The sequence below is a fragment of the Myotis lucifugus genome, unplaced genomic scaffold (genome assembly GCF_000147115.1).
Source record: "Myotis lucifugus unplaced genomic scaffold, Myoluc2.0 scaffold_383, whole genome shotgun sequence".
Classification (NCBI taxonomy): domain Eukaryota; kingdom Metazoa; phylum Chordata; class Mammalia; order Chiroptera; family Vespertilionidae; genus Myotis; species Myotis lucifugus.
Genome location: NW_005871431.1, coordinates 737138 through 748222, shown reverse-complemented (window position 1 = coordinate 748222; position 11085 = coordinate 737138). Strand labels below are relative to the sequence as shown.

Sequence of the window (11085 nt, the reverse complement as noted above, 5' to 3'; positions counted from 1 at the left end):
GCACCTGGCCCTAAGGCCAGTCAACAGACCCGTAAGGGGGTCCCCAGAAACTGGAGATGAGGAAGTGACAATTTTAATCCCCTTGTCAGCCCCCCTCCCCCCCCAAAAGCAGCCACATCTGGGACTGTGAGGCCATCTTGAGGTGGGACAGACACAGTGCAGGGCAGTGTCTTCACAGCTGAGCAGCAAGGTATTCTGGGAGGATGGTGTCTGCAGCCATGTGCCAGGCCACCTCCAGCCCCACTTCAGCACGCCCTCTCTTCCAGCGGGGATCGGACGAGCTCTTCTCTGCCTGTGTCACTAACGGACCCTTTATCATGAGCAGCAACTCAGCCTCTGCAGGTAACTGCTGACCATAGCCCTTCGTCCCTGCCGTGGGGGCGCCCTCTCTGTGCCCAAGTAGGCTCTGCTTCGAGAACACTGGGGTGAAATGATTTGGGCTGTGACCTTGAGCCCTGGTTCATACATGGGCATTTACTGGGAGCTATGTGTGTGAGGGGTGCACCAGCTGTGGAGATCACTCTGCTTGGATCCTGTCAGGGAGGAAGCTGATTCTGAGGAGGTGGGGGGAATATCGCTGTGTGAGAGCCTAGGAGGTGCTCTGTGTTAGACGTACCACCTTTCTTCTCAGCAAACGGAAATGACAGCAAAAAGTTCAAAGGTGACAACAGAAGTACAGGTGTGCCCTCCAGAGTGATCCATATCCGGAAGCTTCCCAGTGATGTCACCGAGGGCGAGGTCATTTCCCTGGGACTGCCTTTTGGGAAGGTCACCAACCTCTTGATGCTGAAAGGGAAAAACCAGGTATGTGAGCACATCCCAGGAAAGGCCCTAGGCCTGCTTTAGGAGTGTGGTGCCAGGCTTCTTCCAGGGGTCTGGGTCTGGCTTACGCCCCCACCCCCACCAGGCCTTCATTGAGATGAACACAGAGGAGGCAGCCAACACTATGGTGAACTACTACACCTCGGTGACACCTGTGCTTCGTGGCCAGCCCATCTACATCCAGTTCTCCAACCATAAGGAACTTAAGACCGACAGCTCACCCAACCAGGCAGTGCGTCTTCCCCTCATCCCCTCCCAGGTCTGGGGTGGGACAGGGCTCTTGGTGTGAGCCTGGGGGCAGTGGGACTCATGCTGTCCCCCCAACAGCGGGCCCAGGCGGCCTTGCAGGCAGTGAACTCAGTTCAGTCGGGGAACCTGTCACTGGCTGCCTCAGCTGCTGCCGTGGATGCCGGGATGGCGATGGCTGGCCAGAGTCCAGTGCTCAGGATCATCGTGGAAAACCTCTTCTACCCAGTCACCTTGGACGTGCTTCACCAGGTGAGGTCGAGTCCATGTGCCCCCATTTTCCACCCAGACCCTGGGCAGAGGTTGACTGTTCTTCCTTTTCTGACAGATCTTCTCCAAGTTTGGCACAGTTCTGAAGATTATCACTTTCACCAAGAACAACCAGTTCCAGGCACTGCTGCAGTATGCCGAACCCGTGAGCGCCCAGCATGCTAAGCTGGTGAGTGGGTACCCAGGGACGCCTGCCTGCCTTCTTCAGCCCCAGGGCCCCAGCCACTCACAGCTTTCCCCTCCTCCCCCGCAGTCGCTGGATGGGCAGAACATCTACAATGCTTGCTGTACACTCCGCATCGACTTTTCTAAGCTCACCAGCCTCAACGTCAAGTACAACAATGACAAGAGCCGAGACTACACCCGTCCTGACCTGCCCTCTGGTGACAGCCAACCCTCACTGGACCAGACCATGGCTGCAGCCTTTGGTAAGATTCCTGGGAAGGTGCCTGCTACTGCCGTGTGCCATAGTCAAGGACGCGCAGCTCAGTCTTAAGTGACCAGGCCCCAGGAGTCCCAGGATGCCCGCCCTGCGCCCAGGGAGGTTGGCGCCCATCACTCCTTCCATGGCCATAGCACCCAGCTTGGGTGGACATTGGACCTGCCTGCTGGGTGTGGGGTGCGCCGGCTTGGCTCACTCGGCTCTGGTGGCGGAGGTTGTGGGTGCAATGATTAGTGTCTCATTTGTTTCTAGGTGCACCTGGTATAATGTCAGCCTCTCCGTATGCAGGAGCTGGTTTCCCTCCCACCTTTGCCATTCCTCAAGCTGCAGGTACTCAAACACTTGGTCTTGGTCCCCATAACTGACTGTGCATGCCCACACACCTTTCAGTAGCTCTGCCGACATGCGAGCTGACGGGCGCAGTCACGGGGGGAGCCCATCTTCCTGGGCGCGGGCTTCTTTCTGGGTTCCCTGAGGAGCCTGGACAGGGTAGTCGTAGGATAGGGCCACGCAGAGAATACTCTAACCCCACAGTCTCTGGTCTGATTCCTTCAAGCACCTCCCGGGCAAGGACGTGTACACAGAGTGGTTGGAGGGCTGTGTCCCTAGTAGGTGAATTAAGTGTCCTGGTAAGATCAGCATGAGCTGGGCGGGCACACCTGAGCGTCCCTCCTGGGGGCTGGGCGCCCCACAATGTAACGACTACCATGTGACAGTCATGAGCCTGCTGTGTCCTGCCCAGTGTGCCATCTGCATGGTGATGGGTACCTGCATGCACACAAGGCCGAGGCTCGATTCTGCATTCATGGAGCTGGAGCTTTTGTGCTGTATGGGCGCATGTAGCCTGGTCCAAACCCAGTACAATCTGCTGTGAGGAGGATGAAGGAGCCAGCGGGCCATATGGCCAGGATAGGCCGAGTGCAGACACCTCCTGTGTGTCTCCTTTTGCATGAGGATGGGCAAGACTTCGCTCCCCTTTTGGTGGAAAGCAGGCTGTACTGCTCATCTCCTTCCTGCCTCTTCCTCAGGCCTCTCTGTTCCCAATGTGCACGGGGCCCTGGCCCCTCTGGCCATCCCATCAGCGGCAGCAGCGGCGGCGGCAGCTGGCCGGATCGCCATCCCAGGCCTAGGAGGGGCTGGAAATTCTGTTCTGCTGGTCAGCAACCTCAACCCTGAGGTAAGTGGCTCTTTCAGGCTGTTTTTCTTGGAGGCTCAGGCAGGGGAGTTGTGCATCTAGGTCTTAGTGCAAACTATCAGCAGGCCACGCTCCTGTAATCCACAGGCCAGTCCTTACGCAGTTCCACTCTGTGCTCGCATCCTCCCCTCCGTTCCCACTGTGCTGGAAGCTCTGTCCCTGAACATCCTAGTTTACATTTCCAATTTCATAGTGTTTAGAGTTAAAATATTTTTTGTTACTTTCATGAAAGCAATCATAAAATTTCGAGCTAAAAACACCTCTGTTTGAGGAGGCCTCTGGGCACCTCTGCTCAGGAGGGCCATGGTCTGCGCTGCCCCCACAACTGAGTCATAGTCCTACTATAGCCAACCTACACTTGTCTCAGGGCCAAGTTTGGCTCAGAGAGCATGGGTGAGATCAAGGCTCAAAATATTTAACCCTAGAGAGATGGGATTAATGTTCAATTAGCGTTTCAGACTGTTTTCTCATCTGTCTGACCACTCCTATCATCTCTTGGCCTGGGGCGGCCGGTGCCTTGTCTGACTGAGTTATTAGATGCTCTAGAAGCCTCACTAACAGACTCCACCCCTCGTGCTTGTGTGAGCGTTTACACTTTCCCCGCAGCAGTCAGCAGGAGACAGTTCCGGGGGAGCTGAGCCCAGCAAGGGGCTTGGCAGGAGCAGGGCAAGGCTGAGGGGCAGCAGCGTCTCCTGCTCACTGTGCGGACAGGGGCTTTCCTGCCTGCTCCACGAGGTGGACCTGTGACTAGGAATGTGTGTAGATCTGACTGATGGAACACTGCGGATTTTCTTATGTATTTACTGACCTGTGTTTTTTGCTACTTTTTTTCTTTTCTCCCCTTCCCCTTTCCCAATTTTTTTTCTGATCCGGAATTTCTTTGCCAACTGACTGCACGGTACTTCTGCTTCCTGTTGTTGCTTGAAACAAAACAAAACCATAAATAAATAAAAACAAAATTCCCCCTCAAACCCTGCTCTCCGGAAACCAACCTGCCCTTGAATATTAACATCCTGACAACTTCATCATCCATCAACCTGCACGCCTGCGGGGCTGCCTCCTCGTGGTGGACGATGGCAACTCGCCCCTTGACCTCTCCCTTTCCCTGTCCCTCCGCTGCCTTGCTCTGCTGTCCTCTAAAGAGAGTCACACCCCAAAGCCTCTTTATTCTTTTCGGTATGTTATCATTCACACTTTTATTATCTTGTTTTCATTTAATTGAGGTTATTTTTATGCCCTAAGATGTACTATGAGTTTGCAGTTCTGCCTCGTTACTTGGTTTGCCTTCGGTTTGTGTATTTATTTGGATTTTTTAGACACGCATGGTTTATTGCCCTGCATGCTCTCGCAGAGTTAAGCGTGTTGGTAGCATGTAAAGTGATGGCTCTTTGGCAATTGACCTTTCCTGGATTTTATGACGTCTTTGCTGAAGGGAGTCCTCCTGTTAACGTCCCTGTGACTAGACGCAGGTTCCCAGAGGCAGAATAGCAAACCTTCAGGAAGAGCCAGTCCTGTGAGGGTGTGCGGGTCATGGGGGCTGGTGTGGGAGGCGGCATCAGATCCTAGGCTCAGAGCTCTGTCCCCACACTTTTGAAGGCGTGTATGGCGATGTGCAGCGGGTGAAGATTTTGTTCAATAAGAAGGAGAATGCCTTGGTACAGATGGCAGATGGGAGCCAGGCCCAGCTGGGTAAGTGGGGATGGCTGGAGATGGGGTGAGGAACCAGACCTGTGCCTGGGGCCTTTAGGTCATATGGGTCCTACCTTTCCAGCCATGAGCCACCTTAACGGACATAAGCTGCATGGAAAGCCTGTGCGCATCACCCTCTCCAAGCACCAAAACGTACAGCTGCCCCGTGAGGGCCAGGAGGACCAGGGCCTCACCAAAGACTACGGGAACTCACCCCTGCACCGCTTCAAGAAGCCTGGCTCTAAGAACTTCCAGAACATCTTCCCACCCTCGGCCACCCTGCACCTTTCCAACATCCCGTAGGTGGCACATGGTGGGAGCAATGGGGGAGGAGGGCCTCCCTGAACCACCAGGCTTTTGACAGGTTGTCCTGCTGTAACCTGCTTCTGTCCTTCCTGAAACACTCCCAGAACAAACAAGGAAGGAGGGGGTGGCATTTTTTGCAAACCTGTTTGGTGTCATTTTTTGAAGCCAAGTGGGGTGTTTTTTGTGACTCTTGATAGACCTTTAAGATACGGTTGTTCTGCAATGTCTATGTATGGGTGCCTAAAACAGTGAACAGGCCCCTCCCTCACCTCAGAATTACTGTCCTCAAGCGAGTAGCCAGATGGTCTGCTCAGGTCTTCTCTCTCCCTACAGGCCCTCCGTATCTGAGGACGACCTCAAGATACTCTTCTCCAGCAACGGTGGAATTGTCAAAGGGTTCAAGTTCTTCCAGTGAGCATGACACCCTCTCCCCACCTGCCCTCCCTCCCCCCTCTCTGTCCTCCCCCCTCCACCTCATGCTGTCTCTATACCCCTTGTCCTGCAGGAAGGATCGCAAGATGGCGCTGATTCAGATGGGTTCAGTGGAGGAGGCCATCCAGGCACTCATCGACCTGCACAACCACGACCTGGGAGAGAACCACCACCTGCGGGTGTCCTTCTCCAAGTCCACTATCTAGACTCCCCACCAAGGACCAGCCTGCCGGGTAGTCCCGGCAACAACTTCCATCATTCCAGAAAATAGCCACTTTAAAAAGCAGCTGAAGTGACCTTAAAAAGACCAGAGATTTTATTTTTTTAAAGAGAAAATCAGTTTACCTGTTTTTAAAAAAATTAAATCTAATTCACCTTGCTCACCTTTGGGAGATAGGGTGCCGGCCTCAGGCTCTTGGTGACCCGTGGACGATATGCCTACCCCTTTGGCAGGGTGGGTGTTCCCAAGCCTCCACTCAGCTTTCTTGTGCCTTAAAACCCACTGCTTTGGCAGGGCCTTTTTTTGCAGTAGCAAATGCATAGGGGTTTGGGGACAGGGGACTGCTTCCCCACAGGGATCATGTGCCTGGCATGGCAGGAGGCTGCCAGCTGCAGGGTCGGCGGACATCCTAATCCTCCATTTAATCAAGTGTCTTGATTCTCCCCTCTCCCTGCCCCTGGCTTGAGGTGCCCCTCCTGGGCCAAGACCCTCTAGGGTGCATCCCTGGCACTTCTTCAGCTTGGAGCTTTGTTTTATCATAAGTCTTTGTATTGTGCTTTTTTGCAGTTGCAGACATCTGTGCCTAGCAATATTTCCAGTTGACCAAATATTCTAATCTTCATTTATATGCAAAAGATAGTTTTAAGTAACCTTTTATATAGCAAGATGATAAAAATGGTATGAGTGTAATCTAAATTTCTTCCTTATATGACCTTGTATACTGTACTTTTTATTTTATTCCTTGTGATTAAGTTGCAGGGCAGGATCTAGTTTCCAGGGCAGACGCAGTGGTGGGCCACTGCGGAGCCTGGGTTCTTCCTAGAAAGCCCCAGGCCTGAGACCTTCAGATGCCTTACACATAGCCTGTCCTCTGTCTGGGAGGACAAGGGCTCTCTTAAACTTTCAGGGTTTCTTTTTTCCTGCAAATCATGGACCAAAGTTTTTTGTTTTTTTTGTCTGCCTCTAACGCTGGGACCCATTAAGGTGGGACAATAGCCCTCGAGTCTTAACTGTCTCCCTTACCTTGTATAGTCCTACACTCATGGGTCCAAGGGGCTTCCCTGTGCACAGACTTTGTGCTGGCTGGCCCCTCTTCCTGGGGCCTGGACCCCAAGTGTTCATGTTGGGGTGGGGACGAGGGATTAAATATTTATAATTTTTTATACCTGTTGTAAGACATGAGGGGCAGCAAATGCAGTTTTTTATGGTGACACAGATGTATATTTTGATACCAGCAATTACAGGCTCAGTATTGTAACGTGGAGCGTGGCACATTCCACTGCCTGCCTTACGGCTTGTAATGTTGAGAAAACTGAATTAAAGCAATTTTATAACAACTCTTGCCTTTTCCGCAGGCTTTCTGTTCACATTGTAGAAGGCAGTTTGGCTAGTCTGTACTGGACTTTGAATAAACTCTTCTGTATCCTGCACTCATTTCCCTCTTTATTGGGCTTGCTTGTCTTCACTGCTGTTTTCTTTGTGAATTCAGACATTTGTTTGCCGTTAGGATTTCAGGGGGGAGTTTTATGGGCCAGTGAGCCCTGCTTGGGAGTCCCACCTGTCCTATCCCAGTGCGGGTGGCCTTCCCTGGGAAGTAAGCATGAATCTGAAAAGGGGCAACTCCCCAGGTGCTGCAAACCACACTAAAACCTTTTCCATGTTCCAGTTAGAACCTTGCTGCAGTCTTTGGGCACTGGACAGAACTCAATGCCTTGCTCCTAGTGCCCTGTCCGTAGTGCTCCGGGCCCTGGTCACATGGCCCCTGAGAGCCTACAGCCAGCCCAGGACCCTGGGGCCTGTGTGCATGGCCAGGGCTGCCTACGTGGGGGAACCTCAGACCAGGATGACTGCAGCCAGGACTCCCAATTCAACCTTTTATTGTCTGATTGAAAAATGCCTCCACTCCCCTTTCCCCAGGCCCCCCATGCTGTTGCACCCCCCACACCCCCCCAACCCTCACCCCAGCCTGCCAGGCCCCTGGGCGTTCAGTCCTTGAACCTGCGGGCTGCCTGCATCTTATGGTAGTAGCTTTCAGCCTCTGACTCACAAGAGGCCGCATCTCGCTCACCCAGTGCCAGGCCAACTGCTTTGCGCCTCAACGTTGATTCCCGGCTGGCTGGCCCAAGAGTACTGTCGGCCGTGCCCAGTGGGGGCAGCCCCTCCCCTGTGGCCAGGTTGACTGTGGCCACACCACCAAACCTTGGCTCCTCCTGGTCCACATCACTGACAGATGAGCCAGGAGACACACCCAGTGGCTTGGGCCCACCCCGAAAGCCATGAGCCAGGTCCCCTAGCTCATAAGTGCCCTCTCCCTCCGGCCCCTTGGTCCCACTGCCAGCAGCCTTCCACTCCCAGGGCCCATTACCAGCAGACAGGTGGACCACGGGGTGGTGAGGCGCGTGTGCGTCAATGGTGACAATGCTTGCTGAGTCACGGTCTGATGGCGACCTGTACTGTGAGGAGTCGGAGCTGGAGCTGGAGGACAAGGCTGTCTCAGCCACCTTGGGGCCTGGTCCACCAGGTGCCTTGGACATAGCAATCACCTGCAGCAGCCGGGGCGGGTTGGCCATGCGGGGCTGGGTCAAGGCTGTGGCCACTGGGGCCCCGCTCTTCTCAGCCATCATGAGCCACTTGGCCCGCACAGCCACGCTGCCCTTAGGTGATAGGCCTGCTGCTGCCTGCGCCCCCTCCTCGGGGATGTGTACCAGTGGTTGTGGCCCGGCCCTTGGTGGGAGAATGACCCGAGGCCCGAGGCCTGGCCTCGCCTGGACTGTGGGGTAGAGTGAGGGTGGAGCTGGGCCCTCTTCCTCTCCCTCCTCCTCCTCCTCCTCCTCCTCCTCTTCCTCCTCTGCCATGGGCTCTGCGGGCACCAGCATATGCCCCAGGCTGGCCTCATCAGGCAGCCCCAGGCCACGGCCTTCCAGTGACTTCTGTTTCCACTCGCTAATGAGCTGTTTAGAGCGCGAGGCGTCAAGTGGCACGTGGATGGTCATGTGGCGGCGGGCAGGGTCATCAAGTGAGGGCGTGCTGACGCGGGGCAGTGTGTGGCTGAAAGTCACCATGTTCTCCTTGCCCATGGGGCTGCGTGGGGCCAGCAGGTCCACGTCCACACTGGCCCGCTTCAGGCTGCCCAGTGAGGTCTTCTCTCGGGCCACGGGCCCAGGCACACTCTCCAGCCGCCCTGGCGGGCCCAACTCGTCAGTGCTCACAGACTTGTTCTGCTGGTACACCGAGTCGTGGCCCCGCTGGGTCAGCACCCGCAGTGCGTCTTTGGCAGGTGTTGGGGCTGTGGGCTTCTCTGTGGGTGGGGCCTGGAAGTTGCCAACTGCATGGCAGGCCTGGGGGTGAGATTCAGGATGGCTGTGAGGCCATGTCAGGGTCCCCACAGGGCAAAGACTTGGGGGTTTTGGAGGGAGGCAAAGGTCTTATCAGTCTCCCCAGAACAGGGCTAGGCCTTGGCACCTGTCCTCCCCTCCTCTGACCTCCCCCTTGGGGGCTAGCCTGCTCCTTCAGACCTCCCCTCTCAGACCTGCCCAATGGCTGTCAGCCTCCCTGGTCAGACTCTCACCAGGTAGGCGGCGATGCCAGCACCGATGAGGAAGCCCGCATACACGTCCACGGGGTGGCTTCGATACTGTGTGATCTGGGTGAGACCGCAGACACCCGCTGCGATGGCGAAAGCGAACACCAGGCTGGGCTTGAGCAGCTTGGTCGTGTCGGAGATGACAGAGTTGAAGTACATCTGGGGGCGGGGCAGCAGTCAGGGCAGTGGGGCAGGAGTGGAGGTGGGGGCGGGTCCAGGGAAGCTGGGGCGGAGGTGGGTGGGGTGAAGGCGGGGTCGGGTCGGTGCGAGGGGATCCTAGCGGGGGTGGGGGGGGTGGGGGGCGGTAGGATGAGTAGATCCTGGGCCTGGGGACTCACGGACACATAGACCGCAGCAAAGGCCGACAGCGTGGCATGCTGGGATGGGAAGGTCTTCCTGTAAGAGTCATCCATGTGAGCCCCGCTGTATCTGAAATCCCTCTGTGCCTCAGTTTCTCCCTACTGAATGGCACAGGAGCTGGGCCTGCTCACCTTGCAGACAGGATGGCATGGGTGTCCTGGCCAGAGCAGATATCCTGCGTGATGTAGGGGTTGGCCTCGCATGAGGTGCCCAGCAGTGTGTAATTGGGCTTGCAGACCGTCAGGAAGAAGGGTGCATGGTAGCCCGTGGCCAGCTGGATGACGTCTGTCACCAGGGCCGTGGCACACAGGCCGAACACATGGACTCCTGCAGGTGAAAGGGTCAGGGCCGGTGCCAGGGGGCCAGGACCCACCCACCCCGGGCTATAGATGGGGAGAGGGTTGGGGTGCTGTCCAGGGACTTACCCACAAAGCGCACAGTGCGCCGCAGGAAGGAGTTGAAGTTGCAGCCGCCAGCATTGATGCTGCCCTCGGCCCCACCTGGGCCACCTCCGCGGCCCCAGAGCCGAGACTGCAGACAGTACAGCATGCCCTCGCCCACCATGATCTGCCGACAGGGGGGTGGCTCAGCTGGATCCTGGCCAGGGGTGCCCACAGGCTGGCTGAGACCCCTGGACTCTGGGACTCACCGAGGCTGCAGGGGCAGCGAAAGCCAAGCTGAGCAGCATGAGCAGTGGAATGAGCTCCTCGTTGGTCTCCACGTAGGGCATGGAGAGCGTGCGGTCGTAGCACTGGAAACCCACCTTGGCTGGCTTGAAGAGGTCAGTCAGCTCCAGGAAGTACAGGGACACGATGGAGGATGCCACAATGGGCAGCTGCAGGGAGAAGGCTATTCAGTCACACCCATTCACTGACTCATCCATCCATGAATTCAGTCCCATCCATTGATTCACCCACCAACCAATCCATTTATCCCTGCTGCAGTTCACCCATCATGCAGTGACCCACCCATCCATTTGTGTAGCAGCCACCGTCCATCCATTCATCATAGCCATTCTTGCACCCATGAATTCATTCATCAATCCTTGGATTTACCCATCCATCATTCATCCATGCTTCCTTCCTTCCACCCATCCACCTACTCACCCACCCACCCATCATCCATCCTTTCATCCACCCATGCTTCCTTCCTTCCACCCATCACCCACCCACTTCATTCATCCATTTCTTCCCTCCGCCATCCTTGCCATCTTGAAAAACTCAGAAACAGCAAACAGTCCTGCCTCTCAGCTTTTTCTCTCAAGGATGGATGGATGCCCTTAGATATCCCTCTGGTGCCCCAGCCCTCCTCAGAGGAGCCCTCCCTGGCTACCCATCTCTCTATCCCTTGCACTGCTTTATGTCCTCTGGGTCCCATATCCTATGTGCCAACCTGCCACTCAGCCCCGAGAACATGGCAGGTGCTGAATGAATGAACGAGGATCCATTGAGTCACTATTCATGCACTGTCCTCCACACATCCTGTCTTGTGCTCGCACAGCTGGGCACACTGCATGCTCA

General features: G+C 55.7%; 2 protein-coding genes across 3 annotated transcripts; one reads left to right on the top strand and one right to left on the bottom strand.

The window, feature by feature from the left end:
• Window positions 1–142: 142 nt before the first annotated feature.
• On the top strand, window positions 143–7052 carry PTBP1 (polypyrimidine tract binding protein 1). 2 transcript variants are annotated; one of them, XM_014467175.2, is made up of 13 exons: window positions 146–342; window positions 632–804; window positions 908–1054; window positions 1150–1320; window positions 1397–1507; window positions 1592–1766; window positions 2033–2110; window positions 2809–2957; window positions 4118–4151; window positions 4572–4664; window positions 4747–4963; window positions 5304–5381; window positions 5476–7052. In XM_014467175.2, the coding sequence occupies exons 1-13, from the start codon at window positions 204–206 to the stop codon at window positions 5606–5608; spliced, it is 1698 nt and encodes a 565-aa protein (XP_014322661.1). In that variant the 5' UTR covers window positions 146–203; the 3' UTR covers window positions 5609–7052. The 2 variants fall into 2 exon arrangements, with proteins under 2 accessions (XP_014322662.1, XP_014322661.1); XM_014467176.2 differs by lacking the exon at window positions 2033–2110 and having other exon boundaries at window positions 143–342.
• Window positions 7053–7588: 536 nt separating this feature from the next.
• PLPPR3 (phospholipid phosphatase related 3) lies at window positions 7589–10683 on the bottom strand. Its single transcript, XM_023743293.1, has 7 exons — window positions 10672–10683; window positions 10215–10400; window positions 9991–10132; window positions 9697–9892; window positions 9544–9601; window positions 9191–9364; window positions 7589–8960 (listed from the first exon to the last, which is right to left on the bottom strand). Exons 1-7 carry the CDS (start codon window positions 10681–10683, stop codon window positions 7608–7610), a joined length of 2121 nt encoding a protein of 706 aa, XP_023599061.1. The 3' UTR covers window positions 7589–7607.
• Between the last annotated feature and the right edge of the window lie 402 nt (window positions 10684–11085).

Coding starts and splice junctions, on each gene's coding strand:
- PTBP1 (XM_014467175.2), top strand. CDS start 204: ATGGTGTCTGCAGCCATGTGCCAGGCCACCTCCAGCCCCACTTCAGCA. Junction 1,508..1,591: donor GCGCCCAGCATGCTAAGCTG/GTGAGTGGGTAC, acceptor CCTCCCCCGCAG/TCGCTGGATGGGCAGAACAT. Junction 1,767..2,032: donor GACCATGGCTGCAGCCTTTG/GTAAGATTCCTG, acceptor ATTTGTTTCTAG/GTGCACCTGGTATAATGTCA.
- PLPPR3 (XM_023743293.1), bottom strand. Junction 9,893..9,990: donor GCGCACTGTGCGCTTTGTGG/GTAAGTCCCTGG, acceptor TTTCACCTGCAG/GAGTCCATGTGTTCGGCCTG. Junction 9,602..9,696: donor CATGCCATCCTGTCTGCAAG/GTGAGCAGGCCC, acceptor TGACTCTTACAG/GAAGACCTTCCCATCCCAGC.